The sequence below is a fragment of the Eublepharis macularius genome, chromosome 7 (assembly GCF_028583425.1).
Source record: "Eublepharis macularius isolate TG4126 chromosome 7, MPM_Emac_v1.0, whole genome shotgun sequence".
NCBI classification, from domain to species: Eukaryota; Metazoa; Chordata; class Lepidosauria; order Squamata; family Eublepharidae; genus Eublepharis; species Eublepharis macularius.
The window spans coordinates 20,659,904-20,684,955 of record NC_072796.1 but is presented as its reverse complement, the minus strand read 5'-3'; the positions used below and the strand labels follow the sequence as shown (position 1 = coordinate 20,684,955).

Sequence of the window (25,052 nt, the reverse complement as noted above, 5' to 3'; positions counted from 1 at the left end):
CCTGTTTGTCCCCAGCCATATATGATCTCCATTATTACCTATGGGGAAAACTATGAGGGTGGCATTTTGCAAAATAAATCTACAAAATTTTCATGGGACCTACTTCTAACTGCCCTCTAAAGACCCCACAAGCTTCACGGAGATTGGACCTTGGGGGGGGGCATTCCCCCCCCAAAGAAGGTGCCCCCAGCCACTCCATTCGCTACTATTGTGTGAAAAAAATTGACAGGAACCGGGGAAACCCGTATAGCATACCTTTCCCAGAGCCAAATCTCACTGAAACTTGGGGGGTGTTTAGGGGACAGATAGGACTTGCTCCCCTGTAAATTTGGTGGATTTTGGACCTTGGGATGGTCATTTTAGAGCCCCCCCCAAAGAAGGTGCCCCCAGTCACCTCATTCACCCCTTTGTGAGGAGAAATTTGACAGGAACTGGGGAAACCCATAGATCATGTCTTTCCTGGGGTTGAATCTCTCTGAAACTTGGGGGGTCTTTAGGGAACAGTGAGGAGTAGGTCTACTGCAAATTTGGTGGATTTTGGACTTTGGGGAGGGAATTTTAGGACCACCCAAAGAAGGTGCCATCAGCCACCCCATTTTTTTCTATTGTGAAGGAACAGGAACTGGGGAAACCCATAGATCATGCCTTTTCCAGGGTCCAATCTCCCTGAAACTTGGGGGTCTTTAGGGGACAGATAGGACTAGCTTCCCTGCAAATTTGGTGGATTTTGCTTACAAAATGCCAATCCCCCCAGATAGCAACCCTAGTTTCCCCACTGGGAATAATGGAGATTGGAGGTGGCTGGAGGCACCTTCTTTTGGGGCCCATAAAATGCCCCCCAAGGTACAATCTTCATGAAACTTGGAGAGTCTTTAGAGGACAGCTAGAAGTAGGTCTCCAGCAAATTTAGTAAAATTCAGTCCTATAATGCCCCCCAGAAAGCCCAGAATCGCATTTCCCATTGGAAACAATGGCCAAATTTTACCCAATTTGCTCTGTATTACTGAGCTGAACTGGAGAATGAGTACCCCCACCCCACCCCGTCCTTTCAGGTTCATGTATCAGGCATGTTTCTGAAGTTTTGCTGAGATGCTTAACTGAGTTGCCACAATTTTTCTTCCCACCTCCTCCTTATCCCGATCGAAGACACTGCATGGAGAGGAGGAGGAAGAAGTTAAAAAGGAATGAGGGTGCAGGAAGAAGAAGCAGAGAGGCTGCAGCAACAGGAGAATTTAAAACATGCCAGATTGAAATCAAAACAGTTTGGGTGTAAGCGGGATCTAAGGGCAAAAAGAGGGGAGAGGGAAGTGGAAGCTGCTCAAAATTGACGCTCTGCAATGGCGACTCGCTGATTATGACTGTGGACACTCGCAACCACAACAACACCAGTTACTTGACCTGTGCACGGACTAGGAATACAGGACACGTGTTCACCCAGGGTAAAATGAACATGGGCAGATAGGAGTAGACGTGATTCTAGACATTTGCATGACCTCGTGTAATTCGTCTAGTCTAGTTTGGCTCTAATTGGCTGCCCTCTAGTAGATCTCCTCAATTGAAAGAGAGTAGCTAAAAAAAAGCTTGTTCCTATATAATTCTCAAGTGGGTTTTTGCTGTTGCGGAATTCAGAATGTGATGTCCCTCGTTTGTTTGTTTCTTTGTTTGTTTTAGACTTTTAAATATTTGATACAATGTACATATCATAAAAGCAATAAGACAGTTTAAAAATTTCAGACAAAAACATCCTAATAAATATAATGGCTAATATGCCAGACAGCAGCAGTCAATATTCACTAACTTAAAATCCAGATGGTGGACGACTCTGATGGGGAGGGCTCAGATCTTGTTTTTCTTTCTGTTAGGCACACGAAGCGGTGATTCGAGGACATTATCCAGCTCCAGAAGAAACCCTCCAGATCCTTGCTGCCCTACGGCTGCAGTACCTACAAGGTGATTACACATCATCCAACATCACAGTACCAGAAATGGAAGAAGTCTACCCACTGCAAAGGCTGAAATCGCGTATTATCCAATCCACCAAACTGTTTACCCCAGCAGAAAGGCTGGAGAAGAAAAGGGCCAACTTTCTGGACGGAACGCTGAGGAGAAGTTTTCGCAGCAGCTCCATCAGCAAGCAGAAGATGGAAGAGGATCAAATGCTTGACATGTGGGTCAAAGAGGAGATCTCTGCTGCCAGAACTAGTGTGATTGATAAGTGGAAAAAAATGCAGGGAATGAACCAAGCACAAGCAATGACCAAATACATGAGCTTGATTAAAGAGTGGCCAGGCTACGGGTCAACCCTCTTTGATGTAGAGGTGAGCATGCTCATGACTTGCTATGAATTGTCAAAAACTAATTTAGTGCATACAGGGATGAGCCAGAACCAGCACTTCTAAACAACCACATTTCTAGACCCAGTTCAACCAATTGGTGGACATTTTGCTACCTCTAGAGAAACTATTGTAAAGTATTGTTAGTATCTTATCAAGAATGATATAGACTTGGACGTCTGCTTGTGGAAGAAATCAACCCAGCTGAAGTATCTGTTCCTAGGATTTTATTAATACTTCATAATCAAGAGTTAAAAGCTAGTTAAATACTGTATTATTTCTCACTTTGACATATAGAGTGAATGACTACAAAGTAGAAGAAGCTACAGTGTGTCTTTACCCAGTAATGCCAAATGTTCCTTTGTCCTAATGTAGGTCAAGGGTAAGAGTAAAATCAAAAAGAGTCCAGTAGCACCTTTAAGTCTAACCAACTTTACTGTAGTATAAGCTTTCGAGAATCACAGTTCTCTTCGTCAGATGCATGGAGGGCAAGAAGAAACTGGTCAGATATATAGGTGGAGAGGGGAGGGAGGAGTAGATGCAAACAGTAGCTTCTGATATGGAGATCAGTTTGCTTCTGTTAAGGAAGTCAGTTACGTCTGATAATGAGATAACCATTCATAGTCTCTATTCAATCCCAGCTTGACTGAGTCAAATTTACATATGAATTCCAATTCAGCAGCTTCCCGCTGGATTTTGTTTTTGAAAGGTTTCTGTTGAACTACAGTGACCTTTAAGTCCTTGATGGAATGTCCTGGTAGATTGAAGTGTTCTCCCACTGGTTTCTGGATGTTGCCATTTTTAATGTCAGATTTGTGTCCATTTATTCTTTTGTGCAGAGGTTGGCTGGTTTGTCCAATGTACAGAGCAGATGGACATTGTTGGCACATGAGGGCATATATCACATTGGAGGATGAGCAGTTGTAAGAGCCAGAGACAGTGTAGTTGACGCCATTGGGTCCTGTAATTGTATTTCCTGGGTAGATATAGGGGCAGAGCTGGCATCTGGGTCTGTTGCAGGGCCTGGTACCTGTGCTGGTGACTCTGCTAGCTGATTCAGTTTCTTCTTGCCCTCCATGCATCTGATGAAGAGAACTGTGATTCTCAAAAGCTTATGCTACAGTAAAGTTGGTTAGTCTTAAAGGTGCTACTGGACTCTTTTTGATTTTGCTACTACAGACTAACACAGCTAACTCCTCTGCATCTATGACCAAGGGTAAGAGTGTTGAACATAAAGCTTTGAGAGATTTCACATCCCTCCACAGCTAAAGCTCTGGGTATCTTAGGCAGATTTCTTCCAGCATAACTCATAATTGGTGGGTTTGGGTCGAACTGAGAAAAATGATTTAAAGCAGGTCGTATGCTGGAAAATACCATAGAAATGATAATCATTGTAGCTGTATATAGAGAGTTGTAGCAGTTTTAGAGATGTAAAATTTCTGGAAATTTTGAAGCCACAGGTGAAAAAAACAATATTCCCTTTTTTACCAGGAAAAAATGGACATACGGTGTGGGGGGAGAGTGAAATATATGTAATGCTTACTTTCCTTAGCAAGCCTAAAATTTATTTTACTACTATAACAACCTAAAACACATAATTTATACTTAAGTTTGCACATAACTTCACACCACTAGGTACATTTATAAAATTTAAAAGTATAAATTACTTACAATGCAATTCTAAGCAGAGTTACTCTGGTCTAAGTCCATTTTAATCAATAGGCTTAGACTGGTGTAACTTTCCTTAGGATTGTGCTATTAGTTTTCTACAAGTAAAATTGTAAACATGCCCAGTACTAGAGACAGAGCTGAAAATTGCTGTACGCTGTGTTATCCCCTACACGTTTATCTTACTTTTTGCCATCTAAGAGGTAGAAAATAATAACAGTTGAAAATAGAAAAAAACAACTTTGTGGTAAACAAAAGAGGACAGAAATAGTCTCATAGTCACAGTAGAACACGAAACATATTTGAATATTGAATTAAACTTTATCATGTTGAAAATACTAAACTCTTCTATAGTGTTTAATCATACACATTTTAGAATATTAATTGTAGCCAAAATCAGTCACATTTAAACAAATAACACCCTTGAAAATTTTGTATATGTTTACATTATCTCTAATGCTGTGGACTGTCTTACATAAGTCTTTATATTGTATATTGTGAGTGAATTTTAAAAAACCATTAGAAAGCATTCCCCTTATTCCAAGAGATAAAATGTTTCATTGAAGGGATTTTTTTTTCAGTATCTTCTAAAATTTCCAATTTGTCTGTTCACCCCCTCCGCGCTTTAACTTCTCTAGCAAGATTCAGACAGTTGTTTATATCTGTTTTCAAAATCTGTTGACTTCATTTTGTTTTTTCCTTCCCCAGTGCAAAGAAGGAGGTTTCCCCCAAGAGCTTTGGTTGGGCGTTAGTGCCGATGCGGTTTCTGTCTACAAGCGGGGCGAAGGCAGGCCGCTAGAAGTGTTCCAGTACGAGCATATCCTCTCATTTGGGGCTCCCTTTGCCAATGCCTACAAGATTGTTGTAGATGAAAGAGAACTGCTCTTTGGGACCAGTGAGGTAAGGAAGGCTGCCCTCCTCTTTTTTGTTTTTATAAGAACAAATAAGCCGTAGACCAATACTCAGAAGACAACCTTCCATCATTCCATCATCTCCACATTTTGTATAAGCTTGGCGTTAATGCCAAACTTGAACTGACGATGTAATATTTGGTGTGCTTTAACGCCAAAAAAGTATTCACACACAGTTATCTTTTTAAAAAATTGTCCCCGTGATTTTTCTTTCTGTTACCTTAATCTCATAGGTTACAATCCTCCACATATTTCCATTCCTTGAAATTCATTTTAATCCCATACTTGCTTAAGAAGAGCGCTGCTAAAATCAAACCATGCCGCGTCACTTGCAGTGGCCGACCAGATGCTCTGTGAAAACAAGAAGAAGGTTGCCGAGTCGCAGATACACATCCCAGCAACTAGTATTTCTGGCATGCTGCCTCAGTACATGGAGTTTCCTTTCAGCCATCATGGCTAACAGCTATAGATGGATCTTTCCTCCATGATTACTATCTGGTCCCCTTTTAAAGCCAGTTCATCTTGTGGCAAAAAATTCCATAAATAACACCTTGTGTATCGAAGCGTTTCTACTGTTGTCTATCCTCTGGTTTCATTGGGTGAGAGAGAGAGATTGGTCTGTGTGCTGGGAGCAGAGGAAAATGTTCACTGTCTTTGCAGTGTTCTTAATTTTACATAAAGTTCTTAAATATCTGTCATGTACCCCCTTAGTTGTCATCTTTCTAACATAATGAGCCCCAAATGCTTTAGTCCTTGCTTTATAGGGGAAGTGCTCCCATCCCCTATACGGTTCCATTTTCCCAGCTCTAATAGGTTTTATGAGGTGGGGTAACAACAACTGTACACAGCATTCCTAATGTGGCATTTTGGTCCTGGCAGTTTTAATCACAATCCCTTTTCCATTGATTCCTAACCAGGGACTCATAGCCACAGCTTGCAATTGTAAGAAAACAAGAAGAACCTGCTAGATCAAGCCAGTGGTCCATCTAGTCCATCATACTGTTTCATGCAGCGACTAACCACTGCTGTGGAGGACCAAACAAACAGAGTATCGAGGCAGAGGCCTTCTCCCTGATACTGCCTCCTAGCATTCAGAAGTTTGCTGCCTCTGTATATGGAGGTTTTCTTTATTCGCTGTGGCTGGTAGCCACTGGTGGGCCACACCGCCATGAATCTATTTAACCCTCTTTTAAAGCCATCTGTGCTTGTGGCCATCACTACCTTGACTGGCAATGAATTCGACAGTTTAATTACGCATTGTGCAAAGTATTTCCTTTTGTTTGTCCTGAACCTATTTTCTAGACATTTCATTGCATGCCCCCAAGTTCTAGTATTGAGAGGGATTAAAAAGCTCCCTCTGTCTACTTTCTCTACCCCATGCATAATTTTATAAACTTCTATCATTCCCTCCCCCACCCCCGCTTAGCCATCTTTTTGAAGAATGAAAAGCCAAAACTCATCAGCCTTTACTCATAGGAAAGGTGCTCCAACCCCTTAATCATCTTGGTTGCCCTCTTCTATACTTCTTCCAGCTCTGCAATACCCGTTTTGAGATACAGCAACCAGAACTGCATATAGTATTTCAGATGAGGCTGCACGATAGCTCTACATAAAGCATTACAATATTAACCATTTTATTTTCATTATCTTTCCATGTCGTTCGGCTTTTCACCGCCACAGCACACTGAGCCAACGTTTTCATCGAGCTGTCCACTCCAATACAAGATCTCTTACAGTCTCAGTTTTAAAGTCAGGATTTTTTATTCTGATGTGCATCACCTTACATTTACCAACATTGAACTTCATTTGCCACGTAGCTCTTCACAATCTGCCTTGGTTTTCACCATCCTGAATAATGTGTTACCATCTGAAAATCTGGCCACTACATTGTTTACCCCCCAATTCCAAATCATTTATGAACGAATCAATTGTACCTGCCCCAGTACTGATCTTTGTGGGATCCCACCGCTCACTCCCTCCATTATGACAACTGTCCCTCTATATGTACTCTCTGCTTCCTGTTGTTTAACCAGTTTTTAATCCTTAGGAGGGCCCTTCCTCTTATCCTCTGCCTGCTAAGCCAGCTCAGGAATCATTGGTGACGAACCGTCAGTATATTCCTTGAGCTAGCTACCACAGCCCAAGATCTGTTTCCTAGTTAGTCTACTGCCAGCTAACATCCTCTCAATTTATATGTGAAGTAAGGTCTCTGTGCCTAGCACATAACTTTATACTTACTGTGCCTAGCTGGCCATGAACCTGGAACAAGTAGCATATCTGAAGATGCTACCTTAGAGATTGTGGAGGACATGGGGAAAAGTTCCATGGCACTTCCACTGGCCTTACTTTCCAGTAAATATGCATGTGAAAGGGCTGCAAGTACATAATTTACCTTCAGTACCAAAAATATTCTTTACATATTGTCTTTAATTTGGCTGTTTGTCACTATCAGAGTATGAATGAGGAAATCTCCTATTTGTATGTGCCCACAGAGAAAATATGGTCAGTTGAAATGTACGTTAATTGATTTTGTATTTTGTCTTGGCAGGTGGTTGACATTGCCAAACTGATGAAAGCCTATATCAGCATGATTGTGAAGAAACGTTACAGTACCTCTCGATCAGTGAGCAGCCATGGAAGTCAAGGCAGTTTCAGGTGAAACCCAGGAGTACACCTCGTTGTGCATCCTTCCTATCAGGATATATCACTGCCAATGTTTCAGCTTCTCTTGATAAGGAGACTGAAGGCATCTGTCAAGAAAAAAGCACACCCAAGTTTATAGCAGAACCTTCAATCAATACGTGTTGTTCTACAAGTTCATCTAACAGCTGCTTGCATAGCCCCATACTAAACTCATTGACAACTTTACGTCAAGCAACAAGCCTTCCAAAGCTTTGTTACCTCTAGATAACATACTGTATGCCTTAACTTAACACTGCCCTCCGAGCAGGAAGAAGTGCCTTAAATAGATTAAAATGAACTTGTATTGACCGTTGTTGTATTATCAGAGGGGATGTATTTTTTTTTAAACAAACCACTTAGCATATTAAGAAAGAGCTAATTTGGCCGTCTTGCACTAACCAACTGGCTGGTTCATGCGTGACGAAGAAAAGAAGCATCTTGGTTGGAATGCTGCAGGCGGCTTTCCTTACAGACTTTATTCACAACGCTGTATTCTCCCCCCCCCCCCCCTTTCCTTTCATATGTGTGCATGCATATGACCCGGGTCGGCACCTAACTTTTAAAGGTTGTGAAGCGAGGAGAAAAGTAAAGGGAAGAATAATGTGCAATGGTGTAAACAGTCTTTCTGTACATTTTAATAGATGAGAGCTATAGTTGTCCAGTTGTAGACTTTCTTTAATAGTCAGGTTTATTAACAAATTTCAGAATTTTCATTTTTTTATTGTATTTTCTTCTAAAAAATTTATTTCCATCCTTTGTTACATATGTATGTAACACACCTGCATTTCTGTACCTGCTGTATTATAGAAAATACATGTAGTTGAAAGAAAATGTATTTATAGACTGCCCTTAATATGGAAATGCCATTCTCAATACAATATTCTATCATTTGTCTTGAGTTTATAAAGTTTTTTAAAAAGATATTAAACATTTCTTTTAAAAATAAATTACTTTGTTTGTTTTAGTTGCAAATACAGCTCACAAATAGATTTTCTGATCAACATTTGTCAATAAATCAATGACAGCAGATTTCTGATCCTTAATAGGAAAGTTATGGGGGGGGGGGGAATAAACCTAATTAGGGTGCAGTATTTGAGTCCAGAAGCACTTTAAAGACCAAAAAAAATATTCAGCGGTATAAGCTTTCATGAATCAAAGCTCACTTTGCCAGATACAAATGAGAATGAAGATCCATCAGCCCTTATCAGACAGAAGGTGGGAGGGGTATTACAAAGAAGGGCCAGTTGGAGTCAGGATGCAGAGGTACAATGCAAAATGTAATCAGCTTGATTAGAGCTAGGAGACATGCATAGAGGTAGGAAATGCAGAAAATTAGCATCTGTGATGGAATAAAAATTCCATGTCCTTATTCTGCCCTGGAGGGGGAGCATTGCCCTGAACCTGATAATGAATTCTGGTTCAGCATTCTTACATTCTAATCTCCGTTTGAAGTTTCTCAATAGGAGAACTGCCTCTCTTAAGTCAACAACGGAATGTCCTGGAAGCTTAGTGTTCTCTCACTGGTTTCTGATTTCTAACATCAAATTTATGTCCATTTATTCTTTTGTATAGGAACTGGTCTATTTGTCCGATGTAGAGAATAGAAGGGCATTGTTGACACTTGATGAACCTGAGATGTTATGGCTGGTGGTGGTTAGGTACAGTAATTGTATTATTAAACTGTACTTGGGGACAAAGTTGGCATCTTGGTTTCTTACAAGCCCTGGTCCCTGAGTCCATGTTAAGTAGTTCATTATTTTAAGTGACAAATTGTTTAAGGGTAGGGGGCTGTCTGTGGGCAAAGAAAGGTCTACTTCCCAGGGCCGATGAGAGAATACAATTATGCAGCATAATCATGCATTGAACTGGTCTAATCTGCGACCTGTATGTGGCCACCAATGGTGTTCTCTTGTTGCTTTGTTTGGGCCTATCTTGTAGCAAGTTATCCCTGGGTACCATTCTGTTGCCTGACTACATCAAGTGGTATTGTAATTCCAAAACTGTCTACTGTAGATTCCTCAGGTGAGAATTTCTGTCAGAGGTACTGGAACATATGCAGCTGTAGCATAGAGCCTGGTTATAGACATTGTTTGCTATGTTTAGGGTGACTAGAGTGCATGTAGAGGTGCTTGGTGATCAGTAGGTTTCTGGCATTTAGACGGCAATCATGTATTTGTACAGTGTTGTCTAGAAACTGTACTTTTTGGATAGACTGTCAGAATGACAGAATGAAAGTTGCTGAAGTCTTAGTGAAATTTCTCAAGGACTTCATTCCTATCTGTCCAAATTATACAAATGTCATTACTAAATCTCAAGTAAAAGAGAAGTGTTAATGGGGGAAAGAACATTACTGGCAATCTATAGGCCACTTCACTCTGTCCCTTAGTATGCAGATTGTACATGTTCATATAATATGCAAGCGAGTATTTGGCTTGTGTACTCTGTTTATATCTTATTTCTCCCATGTAGTTCCAGTCATTTCACTTTATCACCTGAAAATAGAAGTAATTATGGCCTTCCTCAGTGTGCTATCGTGAGATTTGCTTCCCTAGATGCAACCCTTTCTTCCTTGACATACGTTTCTCTCTAGGGGATCCTGCCTCCTATGTCATGGTGCTGCATTTCTCATCTCCATGGGGACAGAGAGTTATACAGGATGCTTCAGAGACCTTGAGGCTCACTTTAACACTGAGACTTGGCTGAGGTGTGACTGAAGAGCTGAAGCCATTTCAGGTGACCTGAAACAGTTACTAACTGACTTGCAGAAAGGTTGGTGGTTTTCCCCCCAGCCTGATGTATCCAAAGGCATGATGGACACTTCACAGCTGCCGGTTGTTACAAGGATGGTTTTCAAGCTCCTCAAAGTACGACCTCTGAAAGGACACACAAAACATTAAGATATAGTTCACTTTCAAATACTGTGTTTGGAAATAAATGTCTCTCTTCACAAACGATCATTCATTGACACCATTGGCACTAGCAGTAGTGAGCTGCATCCCACCACCACCCCACCACCACCTCCTGGATTCCCTGGTAGGAACCTGGGGGTGGGCGGTCGTGCTGAGGGGGGGCAGCAACCGTGTGGCCTGTCCTCCAGGCCTGCAAGCAGTGAGGGCTCTCTGCAGAGGAGGGTAAGCTGCTTTGAGTTCATTCTGCTTCATTCGTGACTCGTGAGAGAGAGAGAATGCAAGCCGGGCTGCTTGGGCTGGCTCTCCAAAGGAGGGTAAGCTGCTTTAAATTCATTCTGCTTTATTTTCATTTGTGACTCGTGAGTGCGTGCGTGCAAGCAAGCAAGCAAGCCGAGCTACTGGGGCTGGCTCTCCAAAGGAGGGTAAGCTGCTTTGAATTCATTCTGCTGCTTTATATTCATTTGTGACGAGTGAGTGAGTGAGTGAGTTACCCTCCTCCAAAGAAGGGTAAGCTGCTTTGAATTCATTCTGCTGCTTTATTTTCATTCGTGACTCGTGAGTGAGAGAGAGAGAGTGTGCGTGCGTGCAAGCCGAGCTACTAGAGCTGGCTCTCCAAAGGAGGGGAAGCAGCTTTGACTTCATTCTGCTGCTTTATTTTCATTTGTAGTGAGTGAGTGTGTGCATGCAAGCGTGCGTGCAAGCAGAGCTGCTGGGGCTGGCTCTCCAGAGGAGGGTAAGCTGCTTTGAGTTCATTCTGCTTTATTTTCAGGAAACACCTGGAGATTTTTGGGGAAAGGGGCCTGAGGGGTGGGTGTTGCCTTCTGACACACTTCCGGTGATGTCAAGGGGTGTGGCATATACTAATGAGTTATGCTAATGAGTTCCTGCAGTTCTTTTTCTATGAAATGATCCCTGGCTGCATCAGTGAGTCCATTACCCTGTGCAAAAAAGATGAATCTTTCCCACAATTTATTTCTTACCATTTTATCATTCACCAGGAAGCTTTGTTTGATAAAGTACTCTGGTGTTGACCACATCATGGATGTGGTTACAAATATAATAAACTTTATTCAGGTTGCATCCTTGTGAAACAGACTTTCTTAAGACACCTCTGGATGATGTTGATACAGAGTACAGAGGTCTGAAACTGTCCACAGAATTGAGATGGCTGAGATGGGAAGGTTGTTGTGAGACTTCAAGCAGTTTTTAGAGTCCAAAGATTAGCATGTTGATCAACTATATGATAAGTTTTGATTGCTGGATTTGGCTTTTCTTAACACAAAACTAAAAAACTTGAACCCCAGTCTTCAAGGAAAGGACAGAGATTATTTCTGATATTTCTTATGTGACCTCCTTCAGATACAAGTTGAAGTTGGGGAAGTCGCACTAATTAGAAGACTTTTATAATTAAGGTGGATTTATAGAGGAAATGATTTTTTTAAAAAAAATCAGTACGGTTAATTTTAAGGCTAGGGCTGTATCATTAAAGGAAAGGAAGTCATACTTCAGAAATAATTCACTTGTTCATTTTCCAACAGTGAAGCAGATGTTTGGAGATGGCAAATTTGACAACAGAATTTTGTTGGCCACCTTGACACGTTTGAAGACCATTTCAATATCAGATTGTGATAGTTTGTTGACATCAAAGCAATGGTGACATTAGTGATTAAGAGCAGCAGGACTCTAATCTGGAGAACCGGGTTGGATTCCCCACTCCTCCGTTGGAAGCCAGCTGGGTGACCTTGAGTCAGTTATAGCTCTCTCTGCCCCACCCACCTCACAGGTTGATTGTCGTGAGGATAATAATAACATACTTTGTCAACTGCTCTGAGAGTGGCATTAAGTTGTCCTGAAGGGTGGTATATCAAATATTATTGTTATTTTGTAATTCAGCCCAGTTGATATAATAGAAATGGTTGTATCAGTTGAGGAAGCATCTCAGGATCCGGAAGAAGATACAGAACTGAAAACAGCACACCTCCAAAATGCTCTGGAATTAAAATTTCATACGAGTTATGAGAATTTTGGGAACCTATTGGGGTCCAATTCTTTTTCCTTTGCTGAGAATGCTGTTGCAAAGGTTAAATCTTTCTTGAGACCCTTTTATCTTTCTGAATCAATCTTTACAACAATTAAATACTTCAAATCCAAAAACAGATCATGGTAGACCTATGACCATTTGGATGACTGTTTGCAAGTTGGGAAAATTTCTCAGAGTGTTTTCAACATCTCACTCCTCAAATTTGCAAACAGAAGAGTCCAGGAGCTGAACAGGTGGACAGCACTACACTTCTGGGTGATGTATTGTAATAGTTTAATATTTTAATGCTGGGTTTTAAATAACAAGTTTTAATGTTTTGTGTTTTTATTATGTTTCATTTTTTGAACTGCCTGAGGCAGGTTGACTGGAGGGGAGGCATATATTTTAAAAAGCCACAAACTCACAATCTCTAAGCAGTCCTATGGCAAAAGGAGTAAATGCAAGATTCAAAATTCTATGTACATGTAAAATTAGTGGAATATTCTTCCAGGAAGCCATAAAGGAGGATATCACGAACATCCATGGCCTTTTTTCAGCCGGATCTCCCCAGATTGGAGATCCGACACCTCTTTAAAAAAGATCACGTGACTGGTGGCCCCGCCCCCAGCACCCAAAGACCCATGGGCCACCTCCCTGGGTGGAGATTCTCCCATGCCGCCTGCTTCCTCAGCCTCTTCCCCGGCCTTTCCCTCCCTCTCTTTCTCTTTCCATGTCTCTTCTTCGTTCCTTTCTTTACCTTCTTTCACTGAAGGCTGGAGAAGGCCGCAAGTGGCCAGCTGCCATGATTGGAGGTGGCGGTGGCTGCTGCTGCTGCTAGGAGCACACACCCATGCGGGCTCTCCTCCATGCCCGCTGTTCGGGCCCAGCACTGCAGGCCGGAGGAGGCTGCAGGCGGCCAGCCACAGTATTTGGACGTGGCAGCGGCTGCTGCCGCAGCAACCACCCACCCACCCACCCATACGGGCTCTCCTCCATGCTCACCACTAGGGCCCAGTGCTGCAGGCTGGAGGAGGCCGCAGGCAGCTGGCTGCAGCATTCAATGGAGGTGGCAGTGCTGAGAAAATGGAGGAGACAGAGGAGAAGACCTAAGTTGCTTTGAGTTCCAGTATGACTTTAAATAGGCTTATAGTAGGGCAGATGTGTGTGTGTGAGAGAGAGAGAGAGAGAGAGCGCATTTCTAAGTTGTGTTACAGCCTTCTAAACCCACTGACTTCAGGGACTTGGAAAGGTGTTGCTTTGGATTACATGGCTAGTTAATTTAATAATTTGATTTTGGTCCTGGAAAACAACCTTATTTTCCTTTAAATAATAGTGCAGCAATAAATTCAAAATAGACACACTAGAGAAAATAATGTTTCCTGAAAATGACCCACTGCCACTCATGATATAGAATAGACTTTTCATCCACACATTTCCCTAATCATTTTTAAAGTCCCTAATACCCTCTAGCTGTTGCCACTTCACGTGGCAGTGGCAGTGAAGAGGAAGAGACATCACTTCCAGGAAGCAGTGTCACTTCCCAGAAGTGACATCATCATGCATTTCCGGCAGCATGTGCGCTTAATGCGCGCACATGAGGTAATAGAGAGATCCCCCACCTCTTTCCCAGAAAAAAGCCCTGCCAACAGGGCTAAAAAAATTACTTCCATTCCGAAGAAAAATATAATGGACACGCAGAAAATTTATATTCTGAGATTAATAAAAATTCCAGTGTTTTGAGTTCTACAACCTTTATTGGAAAAATATGATGCCAGTGTAGCTTCATATGAATAACTTACTGGTGTGAGAACCAAGATAGTTTACAGAATGACGAACCGTGAGGACCTGGGTACAAATCCCCAAAGCCTTTGGCCTATCACTATCTACCTAGCCCACTTCACTGGTTTATTGTGACGATAAAATAGGTTAACCCATTTTTATGAGCGCCTTCTAAGTTTTGCAGTGCTTCAGATACAAGAAACACCCAGAAGAGCCCATGTGATAACTTTCCAAAATCTCTTATTCCAAGCAATACTTACAGTTTTGTATTACCTGGGGGACGTGAAGCATTTCCAATGCGCAGCGCCTCCAAAAGATGACGTGCTGAGTTTCTCCTGAAGCAGCAGAAGAAAAGACTCATTAGAACATTTACAGCTGATATTTATGTTTTCTACTCAATTTTGATCTCCCGCCCACAAAAATATACTCCCTAGTTTTGCTGACAGCAGCCTGTTAGCAGCATAGAATCAACTGGAGGAAAGCCTTTTTCCCCTTGGTCCTTTTCCTTAAATTCTGGTAGCAGAATGTTGAAATGTGCGCAAACTTTCTGTTTATCCACTTCACCTGTTCAGATTAATACTTCCTTCGGTATAAAACAAAAAAAGTTTCTCTTTTTTAAATAAAGTTATTGGTCCACCTTTCTCACTGATAGTTAAGGTGGATTACACAGTGAAAGTCAATACGATCAACATAATTCAAATTATGTGTTTGCAAAAAGGAAGGTGTTCAGATCTATCAGATTTATTTATACTTGTAGCCTGAGGGTAATTATTTGGTTTGCAGAGCTTTTGGAAGATTCTTTTAACGCAAATCAGCAGCTCCTAAGGAAAGTGATAGGAAATAAATCATGACAGTCAGGAATGGGAGAAGGTCATGCCAGTCAGAAGCTTGGGGCTAAATAGTGATTTACTTAAAAAGTCAAGACAACTCACTCTTATGTACATAGTTTCAACAGAAAAGGTAAAATTAGACCTTTATTGCACTCTAGATGATTATTTTTTCCTGTGAGAATCCACAGTTCTATAAACTAAGGGTCTGATGTGCCTAAGATTAAGATCAGCAAGGAAAATCCTGTCTGCCTGTACTGAAAAAGCTCTCCCTAGATAAAGATAACCTGGCACATCTCAGATCCGTGTTCAACTAGCTATTTTGGGATAATGTTATTTGGTGATGGCAGAGCAACTCCAGGCATATCTGAATTTCTTCCCTTAATCTTTTTCAAGCTGATTTATGACCTGGTTATGAGGCAGAGAGTGCTTTACTATGTCTGAAGAAGGGAGCTCTGACTCTTAAAAGCTTACACTCTGAAAATCGTGTGCCACTGGACTAAAATCCTGCTGTATTACTGGTGAATTATCTCTAGTAGGGCTCTCCCAAATCAGGGAGGGGGAAATTGTTGGAAACTGGTGCAACTTATAACATCAAGCAAGCAACTGGAGATTTTATAATCCAGTAAATTTGAAAAAGTTATACTATAATCAAAACAAATCTTTTCACCCTATTTCTTTAATAAATCAAGATGTAAAAAAAAATTACATCTATTATGGCAAATAAGTTACACTCATATTTTTTTTTGCTAATTATATCCAGGAAGAACAATCAAGATTTATTAAGAGTCACCAGCAAGGAGAATGCTAGATACTATACATTATGCACAAACTTTTAAAGTGCCATCATAAGTTTTGTCTGTTGGTATAGACAAGGCCTTTGATAGACTGGAATGGCCCTTTAAAAAATATCTGATGAAAGCAATTAATTTTTGGTCTTATTTTTGTAGGCTTACAGACTTACTATATTCTGATGCAAAAGCTTGAGTAGAGGTTAATAGGAATATATACGCACAACTTGATTTAACAAAATGCACAAGATGGATGTGTGCCTTGCCTCACGTTATTTGCATAATCTGTAGAGCCTACGGCTTATGTAATTAGACAACACCAGGCTATTAAATGTATTTGGACTGCACAAAAGCAACATAAATTGGGTTATATGTAGATATAATTTTAAGTGTTGGAGATCCAGAAACCATCCTACCTGCTTTTATACAAGAATCCACTCTTTTAGGTATTTCCTCTGGTTTTAAGATATTGTTCATAAAACAGAAATTCTTAAGTACATCTTTCTCAAAGTTCAGTAGAATACCTGTAAAAAAAATTCCTTTTCAAATGGGTGACTGAATCACTACAGTATTTTGGAGTGCAAATTCCAATTCAGTTACCTCAGTTGTATAACTATGGACAGCTCATCAAAAATATTACCAAAAAAACCTAAAGAACTGGACTAAACTTTTAATGGTTTAGAAAAGTGGCTAGCCATTCACACATTGTGCAGGTGGGGGGACATGTATGCTCTTGCAGGGGAGCAGGTCTTTGGGTTTCACCCCCCAGTCCTGATGGCATCTGAAAAGCCATGCAGGTCAGTGGAGTGTGCATGGGGGGTGGGGTCTCAGAGTAGAAGACACACTGGGGCATGAGGAGGCTAATGGCAGGGACAGCTTCTTTGAATGCAGCAGAGGGATTGCAAAGGGACATGTCAGCCCAAATAATGGATGTCCAGAACAGCACATCAGCTGAGCCGTGTTGTCCCCCCTTTTTTAATTTGTGTGGGCAAAATGTCAGCTGTGCCATGCTGGCCTGACTCTAGTCTCTCTCCATGTAGGGATTGAACCAGGAGCCCTGGCCATGTTATCCCAGTGCCTTGGGCCACACCTCTAATTGCAGTGTCTCCTGCCTGGCCCCATATGGGCATGGTGTCTAGGGGCTGTGCCCACACTGACAAGTACAGGTTGGCTGTGCCCATGTATGATGTTCACAAGGATGAAGATAGGCATTGCATTGATAAGTGAGTGTGGATGGGTTGCTTGGGACTCTAGCACACTCGCTGTGCAATCTGGGCCATGCAGAGAGGCAGGCTTTTTCTTCCGTGGAGGGAATGTCCCTGGAGGTAACCAGCCAGTGGTACCACTGCTATGCTGGTGGCTGACTGCCACTGCCACAGCAACCCTTAGGATTGGGCTGCCCAGGTAAAAACCAACAATATATTTATACTGATGTTATAACAATTCTGTTAGTTTACTAAAGATGTGAACAAGTAATACAATGTGGTGGAAGCCCCTTTGTTGGCAACAGACATGTTATATAAGTCCCTGTATGCGTCCTGATGACAGAACTCTGCATTTGGCTAATAATTGAATTCAGAGAAAGCCCAGTACCTTTTGATACCTGAAGAAAAGCATCCCACCCCCCAAAACAGTACAATTATATTAAACCCAAAAATTGGCAACTTGCTACCTTTTTATGTTATCACAAAATCCACCTCTTGCATAGGCTAAATAAAAGCAAACTGAAGTATTAATGGGTATAAGCAGGGCTTTTTTTCAGGGGAATGTGGGGGAACGGAGCTCCGGCACCTCTTGAAAATAGTTGGCAATAGTGCTTGAAAATAATATTTCAAAGAATCCCGTGTGTTCCTTCCTCATTTCCCTCTTGAGAGTTCTGCCACCTCTTTTCCCAGAAAAAAACCCCTGGGTATAAGCAAGATTTTGCCCAAACCATGAGGAAAGGTGAGAAGCTTTTTTAAAAAAGCATTAATCTCATGATGTGTGTATGCAACACATAAAGCAAGTGGTTTTCCATCCTGCCATATGCACTGGAGGCCAGCAAGAGAACTGTCAGTCCCTCATACAAGCACATTTTGTTACTGATTTACTATACATACTTCCTCCACGTAATTTAAAATATTAAAATACAAGAGCCAAACAATATTAAAAACAGGAGAATGCTCCCAGGTGATGTCTAATTTCTGCCTGCCAATTCCCTAGGAACTGTATTTAAAATACTCTCAGGGCACAAAGGTTGCTGGCTGGCAATATATAATCACTCACACACAAAGAAGAATCTGTCTATTTGGTACCTATGTGAGAAATATTAAGTTTTTTTCCTTACATGAGACTCAAGTTACCAAATAACTCCTCAGTGAGTCCCCTCCCTCTCCCCTGACAGAAATTATTCCTTTCTTTCCTTCATTATCTGTGAGGGGCAGCTTTGACAACTGAATTTGCAGCGACGAAAGGAACCAAATCAATCCTTAACCAAATAGGTAATTTCAGGAAGCCCGTGTTGGTCTTCAGTGGGACAGGAGGATTTCTGTCCAGTGGCACCTCAGAGCAGAACCACAAGTGACAAAAGGCACAGATTGGACACTTGTCAGCTTCCCTCAAGTTTTGATGGGAAATGTAGGCATCCTGGTCTTGCAGCTTCGCTCTCCGACTGTTGTCCAATGGACTTTTCAACTGTCACTTGTCCAACATTCCGCCAAGCTGCCTACATTTCCCATCAAAACTTGAGGGAAGCAGACAAGTGTCCAATCTGTGCCTTTTGTCACTTGTGGTTCTGCTCTCAGAGACCAACATTTTCAGGGTATGAACTTTTGAAGGTCAAAGCTCCCTTTTTACAGATCCAGGGAGCAGAGATCCCTGAAACTTCAGGAAGCTCCATCTCTCTCGAAAGCTTCTACCCTAAAAAAAATCTTGTTGGTCTCTAAGGTGCCACTGGACTCAAATCCTACCATCTTTCCCTCCCTTTTGGACGACGCCCACTGTTCAATTTCGGAGCCCGCCAAAAGCGGGCGCAGGCGCGCGCCGCGAATTCGAATCCCCCCTCGAAACTTTACCCCCCCCCCAATTAACCGTTTCCTCGTCCTACGCGAGCTGGGAGAGGGGGGTGGGGTCGCGTCGCTACCGAAGCCAACCGCCGGCCCCGCCCAGGCCCCCCGGAGGCCCCTATTGGCTAAGGCTGGCCCGGGAGGGGGAATGGCGTGTGTGCCCGGATGTAAACACGCCTCAGCTGCCTGGCCTCGGCTGGCTGCTTCATTATGTCGGCGGCTTTGAGGGAAGAGATGACCGGGGCAGAGGAGCCGCCGCCGCCGCCCCGCAGCGGCCAGCAGGCGGACCGGGAGCCGGAGAAGGGGCGCTGCCCGATGGAGGCGCTGGCTTGGAAGAGGCCGCTCTGCACCCTGGCCGGCTTCCTCTGCGCCAACCTGCTTTTCTGGTGAGCTAGAGACGCCCAGCGCGGTCCCTGCGCTGCCTCGGCGGCACCTCCCAGCCCCCGCTCCGCCGCCTCTCCCTGCCCTCCCTCCAGCCTCGTTCTCTCTCCCGGGGTTGGGGACCCAGAAGCTGCGGGTGCTTTGGGGCGTGTGCAAGGTCGGGCGGGCAGATCCCTCTGGAAACCGGGGCAGGTGCGCGGCCAGAGATCAGCTCTGGGGGCCCTTTACGCAGCGAGTAGACCTGGTTTGCGGTGCAGCCTTCCTCCCTGAAGAAGCAGGAGCGTTGCGGCTCCTTCAGGGGCCACAGACTTGTGGTCTGGCGTAAGGTTTTGTGGCCCGGAGCCCATGGCTTCTGGCACAAGCTGATAATGGGCTCCAATTTGGTGGCTCTGCAAGATGCCACAAGGCGATCTGTGCTCCTGTTGCCCCGCTTTCCTCCATGAATTTGACCAGTCCTTTTAAAAAGCCCTCTAAGCCAATAGCCACGGCCACATCTTGTGTTGGAGGACTTTTCCTCTCACTATTCAATTTTCTTCCAATATTCAATGTTCTTAATGAAGTGCTTTTTCTCTCAATATTGAGTAACCCCCGTCAGCTTCCTCAGACCTCGGCTTCTAGGTCTGAGAGCACCCAGGTAGAGCAGCGTCTTGGTACCTTCCACCCCACCCTTAAAAACTGAGTTTCTGGCTGTTTCTGTTTAACAGGTACTGATCTCTTTTGCAAGACTGCTGTGTTTACACCTTTGCAATCCCTGCACTAGATCTTCTCTCTCCTCTTTTGTTGCTTTCTTTTTGCTGATTTTTCCCGACGGGCATCCTGAAAGGAAATGAAAGGAAGCCTTTGGGAATAAATTAATGGTCGCAGAGGGAAGGACTGCTTGAAAGCAATGGGGAGAGTGAAGGTGTAGCAGTTGGCATGAAATGGGCTTTTCAAGCCATGTGTTTATGGGAGGGAAAGATTAATTGGCTGTGACTGAATGATGACGGAGAGTGTGAAAGTAGTCTAAAGAGTGTTTAGTGGAAAAGAGGAAGCAGAACTGACATAGAGAGATGTAACAGTAGCAGAAAGGTAGCTACAGTCAGTGCATATGCACAGTGGTTGCCTTGAGCATCAAGGTGATTCTGCAGAATTGGCAGGCAGTAGAAGTGCCAACTTCCCACATCATGTGATCTCTTCCTCCCTTCAGTAATAGAGTGGCGGCACCATCCTACTTTTCTTCTATTCCGAATTGCTAGTCTGCCATTTGTTTTTATTCTTGGAACTGTCATTATTCTAGGGCACTGTTGCTTTGACTCTTCGTGCTCTCTACTACTCCTGTCCAAAACACTCAGTTACGTTTTATTTATTTCCTTTATATTTGCTCTCTTTCTCCATCTTATCCACTTTAGGTTATCAGCTTAACTGTTGTTTCAATTTTAAACTTGGTTTAAAGATTCTTTTGCTGTTAAAGAATATACAGGAATTGATAAACAGTATTGATGAGATTACACAGATGATAGGGGAGAGGGTAAGGTGTAACCACACCCCATTGTTTGTTTCGTTTCATTCTTTATCTAGTGACCTTTGGTGATGTAGAACAGTGCTAACAAGGTCTTTGTTCCTTCCAAGTTTGTATGGCAGGCCTGCATAACCTGTGATTCGCCAAGGCAAATGCAGTCTGCCAGCCAGGTATGGCAGCTCACCAAAGATCAGTACTTTTCCTTTTGTCCTTCCCGCCCTGAATAGTGAAAACAGCTATCAGGCATGTGTCAGGTTCTACTACATGGGTAGAAGGCTGTGCAGGTTTGGTAGGTCACAAGTTGTGCAGGCTGGTTTTATGAAGTTCAGTAATGTATGTCACATATTTGAAACATTGAAGCACGTTCCAAACTTTCTTGTCAAACTGGCTGTAAGCTCCTTCCGACTTTAGATTAGTTTCAGCCTCCAGTTTGTAACTCCTGATGGTATGCTTAGTGAGAGACTGTCTTTTTCAGGCTTTTAAAAATATGTAATCCACTGATCTCTACAATTGTAAGAACACTTTTAGTATGATTTTTCTGTGTGTGTGTGTGTGCACCATCTGTTACAGGGTGGCATTTAAATCAGACAGTAAGCTGTAACTTAGTACCTTAAAGCCACCAATGCAGGCATGAGTCTAATAGATATGAGATTCTGAGATGGGAAAAGGGTCCACCCGGGATAACTATCCTCTTGCCTCCAAAAGTGGAGAGACCCAGGGACAGGACTCCAATAGAGATCTTTAGAACCAACCTGGGACCAAGCAGTCTGCGCTCCCAATCAATCTGCGGGTCTGTTGGGAAACAGATACCATTGGACTAGTCTAGTAAGTGTGTTCTCTATGCAAGGCAAATAGAAGGTTTTTATATGTTTACTTAAACAAAGGAGGATGGATGGTATCTTTGATGGTATCTTTCTTTCTTGGGGCGCTCTGTTTTTGGCAAGGCTTTTGCTATTATGTAAAATATTCATTTAAACATTGTCCTTAGCTTGAAGCTCTGTGGTACTTTGATAGAGGTCCACATCAGTGTAACTTAGGATGAGTTCAATATCTTTAGCCTTTGGAATTTTTCTAGAAAACAAGTAGTTTAAGTACTTGATAGGGTAACCTATACTGCATCAGTATTGCAACCAGTTTTTAATCTACCTGCGTACATATGAACATATTAAAGAACCCAACTGGCTTCTTATAATGCTTCTCCGTATTTACTAATGCTTGGGGGGGGGGGGCGGAATCCTAGTGTCTAAGTCACCAGTGTGGGAACAGTATTTATGTCATTTTATTTTTACCTTTCTTCCAGGGAGTTCAGGAGTGGTGTACGTGGATTTCCTCTTCCCCCTTTTCTCTCACAACAACCTTGTGTTGTGAGAGGCTGTGACTGGCCCAAAGTCACATACCATGAGATCCATGGCAGAGTGGGGAACTGTCCTGACCCTGATCCCAGGCCAACACTCCAGCTACACCACAGTTCAAAAGGCCTGGCTTCTAGAGGCCTCCCACCTCCCTTCAGATGTGGAGGTGCACAAGGGGCATACAAAGCAGTCCTTTGTGAACAGGCAGATATATATAAGGAGGAGGTAGTCCTTTAAATACCCAGGCCATCTAGCTTAAAGTAGTTCATATAAATGTGTGTAACTGACTTCTGGTGCCTTTTTAAAAAAAACAACTACAAGCAGCATCTTTGGAAGCAGGCTTTTTAGAATAGAGAAGTAGCACAGAGAGTGGGTTTCTTTATTTACGTATGTATCTGATACCCTATGTTTCTCGCCTCTTGGAATCCAAATCATCTTACAGTATTCTCTTCCCTGTTTTATCCTCACAACAACCCTGTGAGGAGAGTTAGGCTGAGAATGTGTGTAACTGACCCAAATCCAAGTTTTCCTTCTTAATTTTCTTTGTACTTTTTCCAACTTGGATGTTACTGAGCGGAAATAAAAAGTGATGGATTCCTTTGAGATACGACGTGTAGCATTCTTGTCTAATGCAGTAAGTATATTAGACTAGGGGACAAAGCTATACTAGCTTAAGATGCTAAATTTAGAAGAGCAGCCAAAGGATTTGCGTTTGCTATTAATTCAATAAATATTTCAGATCACTTCTTTTTTTGGAAAGGTAACAATGTTTTGAACTTTTCATGAGCAGAGACATCTTTATACTTTGACAGTTTGTCTGAAAGTCATGCCTAGTGATCTCTTGAAAAAATACTTGACTGCCATCCTGCATTAAGGTTGCATAAAGCCCAGTGAAGTCCCAAGAGATTTAAGCAGCCTAGTAGAGCTGCCATCCTGTTCACACATTTATTGAAAAGATTTCTGTGCTGCCTTTCCTCCAAAATAGGGTCTCCAAGACAGCCAGCACCAAAACATTAAAATATTTGAGGCATTAAATGAACATTTAATGTATAGTATACATTAAAAACACAAACGCACACAACACGACAAGGGAGGAGAGTCAGTAATAGTTGCTGGGGTTATAACACACCAAGCCATAAAATGTTCACCCAATGGTGGATGACAGGGATAGGGGAGGCCCAAAAAAATCTCCCAGGGGAGGGAGTTCCAAAGTCTTAGTGCTGTGCCCAAGAAGGCTCTTTCTCAGGTTGCCACCTGTCTAGTTTTGGATGGTGGGAGCACCAGAAGCAGGGCCTCTGAGGATTACGTGAGCGGATGAGTAGGTTCATATGGGAAAAAGTGGTCCTTCAGGAATGCCAGCCCCAACCATATAGGGCTTTAAAGGTAAATATATGCACCTTAAATTGAGTTAGGGAGCAAAGTGGGAGCCAGTGTAGATGGAACAAAGATATGGGTGATATGGTTCCTGCAACCCACTTCCGTCAGCACTCTGGCTGCAGCATACTGTTGCAAGTGTAGCTCCCAGACAGTCTTGAAGGGCAACCCTGCAGAGTGTGTTGCAGTAATTAATCTAGATGTTACCAGGGCATGTACCACTGGCAAGATCGTTCCCATGCCTTATCATCACAATCAAATTACACTGTCCCCTGAGCACATGGAAAGCAGCCTTTCTCGGCTGACTTAGAGCACTGGCTTTCCTTTGCCTTTCCCCCTGAGTTTTCAGGAAGAAGGAAGCTGCATTCACTGGATACGATCTGCAGCAGCAGCTCTCTGAAAGAGGAGGACTCGTCTTCTTTGGGTGGGACTTTTTCCCCTTCCACTTCTTATGTGGCTAGTCTTGGGAAGATTGCATGAGAAGTAACAATGGGAAAAATTGAGATACTTATAACCATTTTTTCTTCACAGTGGGGGGACCAAAAGTAGTTCACAATAACATTCTTCCCTCTTCCATTTTATCCTTACACAGCCCTGTGCTATAGGTTGGGCTGAGCATGCGTGACTGACCCAAGCTCACCATGGCAGAGTGGAGATTTGAACTCTGGTCTCCCAGCTGCTAGTCCAGCACTCTAACCACTGCACCACACTGACCTTAGGTTGGCCTGCGATGATAAATCCTCCCTATCTGGCAAGGGTCTGTAGATACAGCGACTGAAGTGCCTATCTCTAGAGGCCACCAGTATGGAAGAACCTTTAGAATTTTAAAGAAATAGAGCCACACTGCTTTCCATCAGTGTGAGTAGGCTGGCTCTCAGTCTCACTAGAATGTTTAATATTCAGACTAAATGCATCAGTGCGCCAACGTCATTTGTTTTAAACATCATACTAAAAATCTATCTCCTTGAAATGGTGCTATTTTACTTAAAAGTTCATAGTGTGCTGCTGTTGTGTTAGTAAAGTAATCTGAATAAAGTTGCTTTCTGGCATCTGTGTATTATGGTTATCCATAGTACAGTCCCTATTTAACCAAAAGGAAGACTAGGTTTTTGCCCAGGGGTGCTGTCAAGAAAAATAGGGGGTTGACTTAAATTTGCGTGCAAGAGTGTGTGTCACCTTTTAGGGGTGGGGGGGTTGTCTTATATTCAATGATATTTTCCTTTCAGGTAAACATGATAGGTAGAAGTCAAAATGAAGCATGAATTGGGGAGGGGAAGAGGCTTGGGAATGGGGTTGCCAGGTTGCTGTACCCAGTGGGACAGGGAGGACTTGGCACTTACCAGGAGTTGTCTTCTCACATGCAAAGCACGCTCCCAGCACCTGCTCAATGACATCACTTCCAGGAAGTGATGTCATCGCACCAGCAGGAGGCGTGCTCCCATGCTTTGCGTGGGGCAGTTCAGTCCACTGGGGGCCAAAATTG

At 42.8% G+C, this 25,052-nt stretch overlaps 2 protein-coding genes across 2 annotated transcripts in view; both read left to right on the top strand.

Annotated features, from left to right (window-relative positions):
* MYO10 (myosin X) overlaps positions 1–8,541 on the top strand; it is a 226,595-nt gene extending 218,054 nt beyond the window's left edge. The window contains exons 39-41 of the mRNA XM_054984586.1: positions 1,863–2,318; positions 4,710–4,901; positions 7,461–8,541. Coding sequence (XP_054840561.1) covers positions 1,863–2,318; positions 4,710–4,901; positions 7,461–7,571 — 759 coding nt within the window. The 3' untranslated portion in view covers positions 7,572–8,541. The remainder of the gene's footprint in view (positions 1–1,862; positions 2,319–4,709; positions 4,902–7,460) is intronic.
* Positions 8,542–19,156: 10,615 nt separating this feature from the next.
* The window catches only part of RETREG1 (reticulophagy regulator 1), a 55,776-nt gene continuing 49,880 nt past the window's right edge, over positions 19,157–25,052 (top strand). Inside the window, exon 1 of the mRNA XM_054985031.1 lies at positions 19,157–19,350. Coding sequence (XP_054841006.1) covers positions 19,175–19,350 — 176 coding nt within the window. The 5' untranslated portion in view covers positions 19,157–19,174. The remainder of the gene's footprint in view (positions 19,351–25,052) is intronic.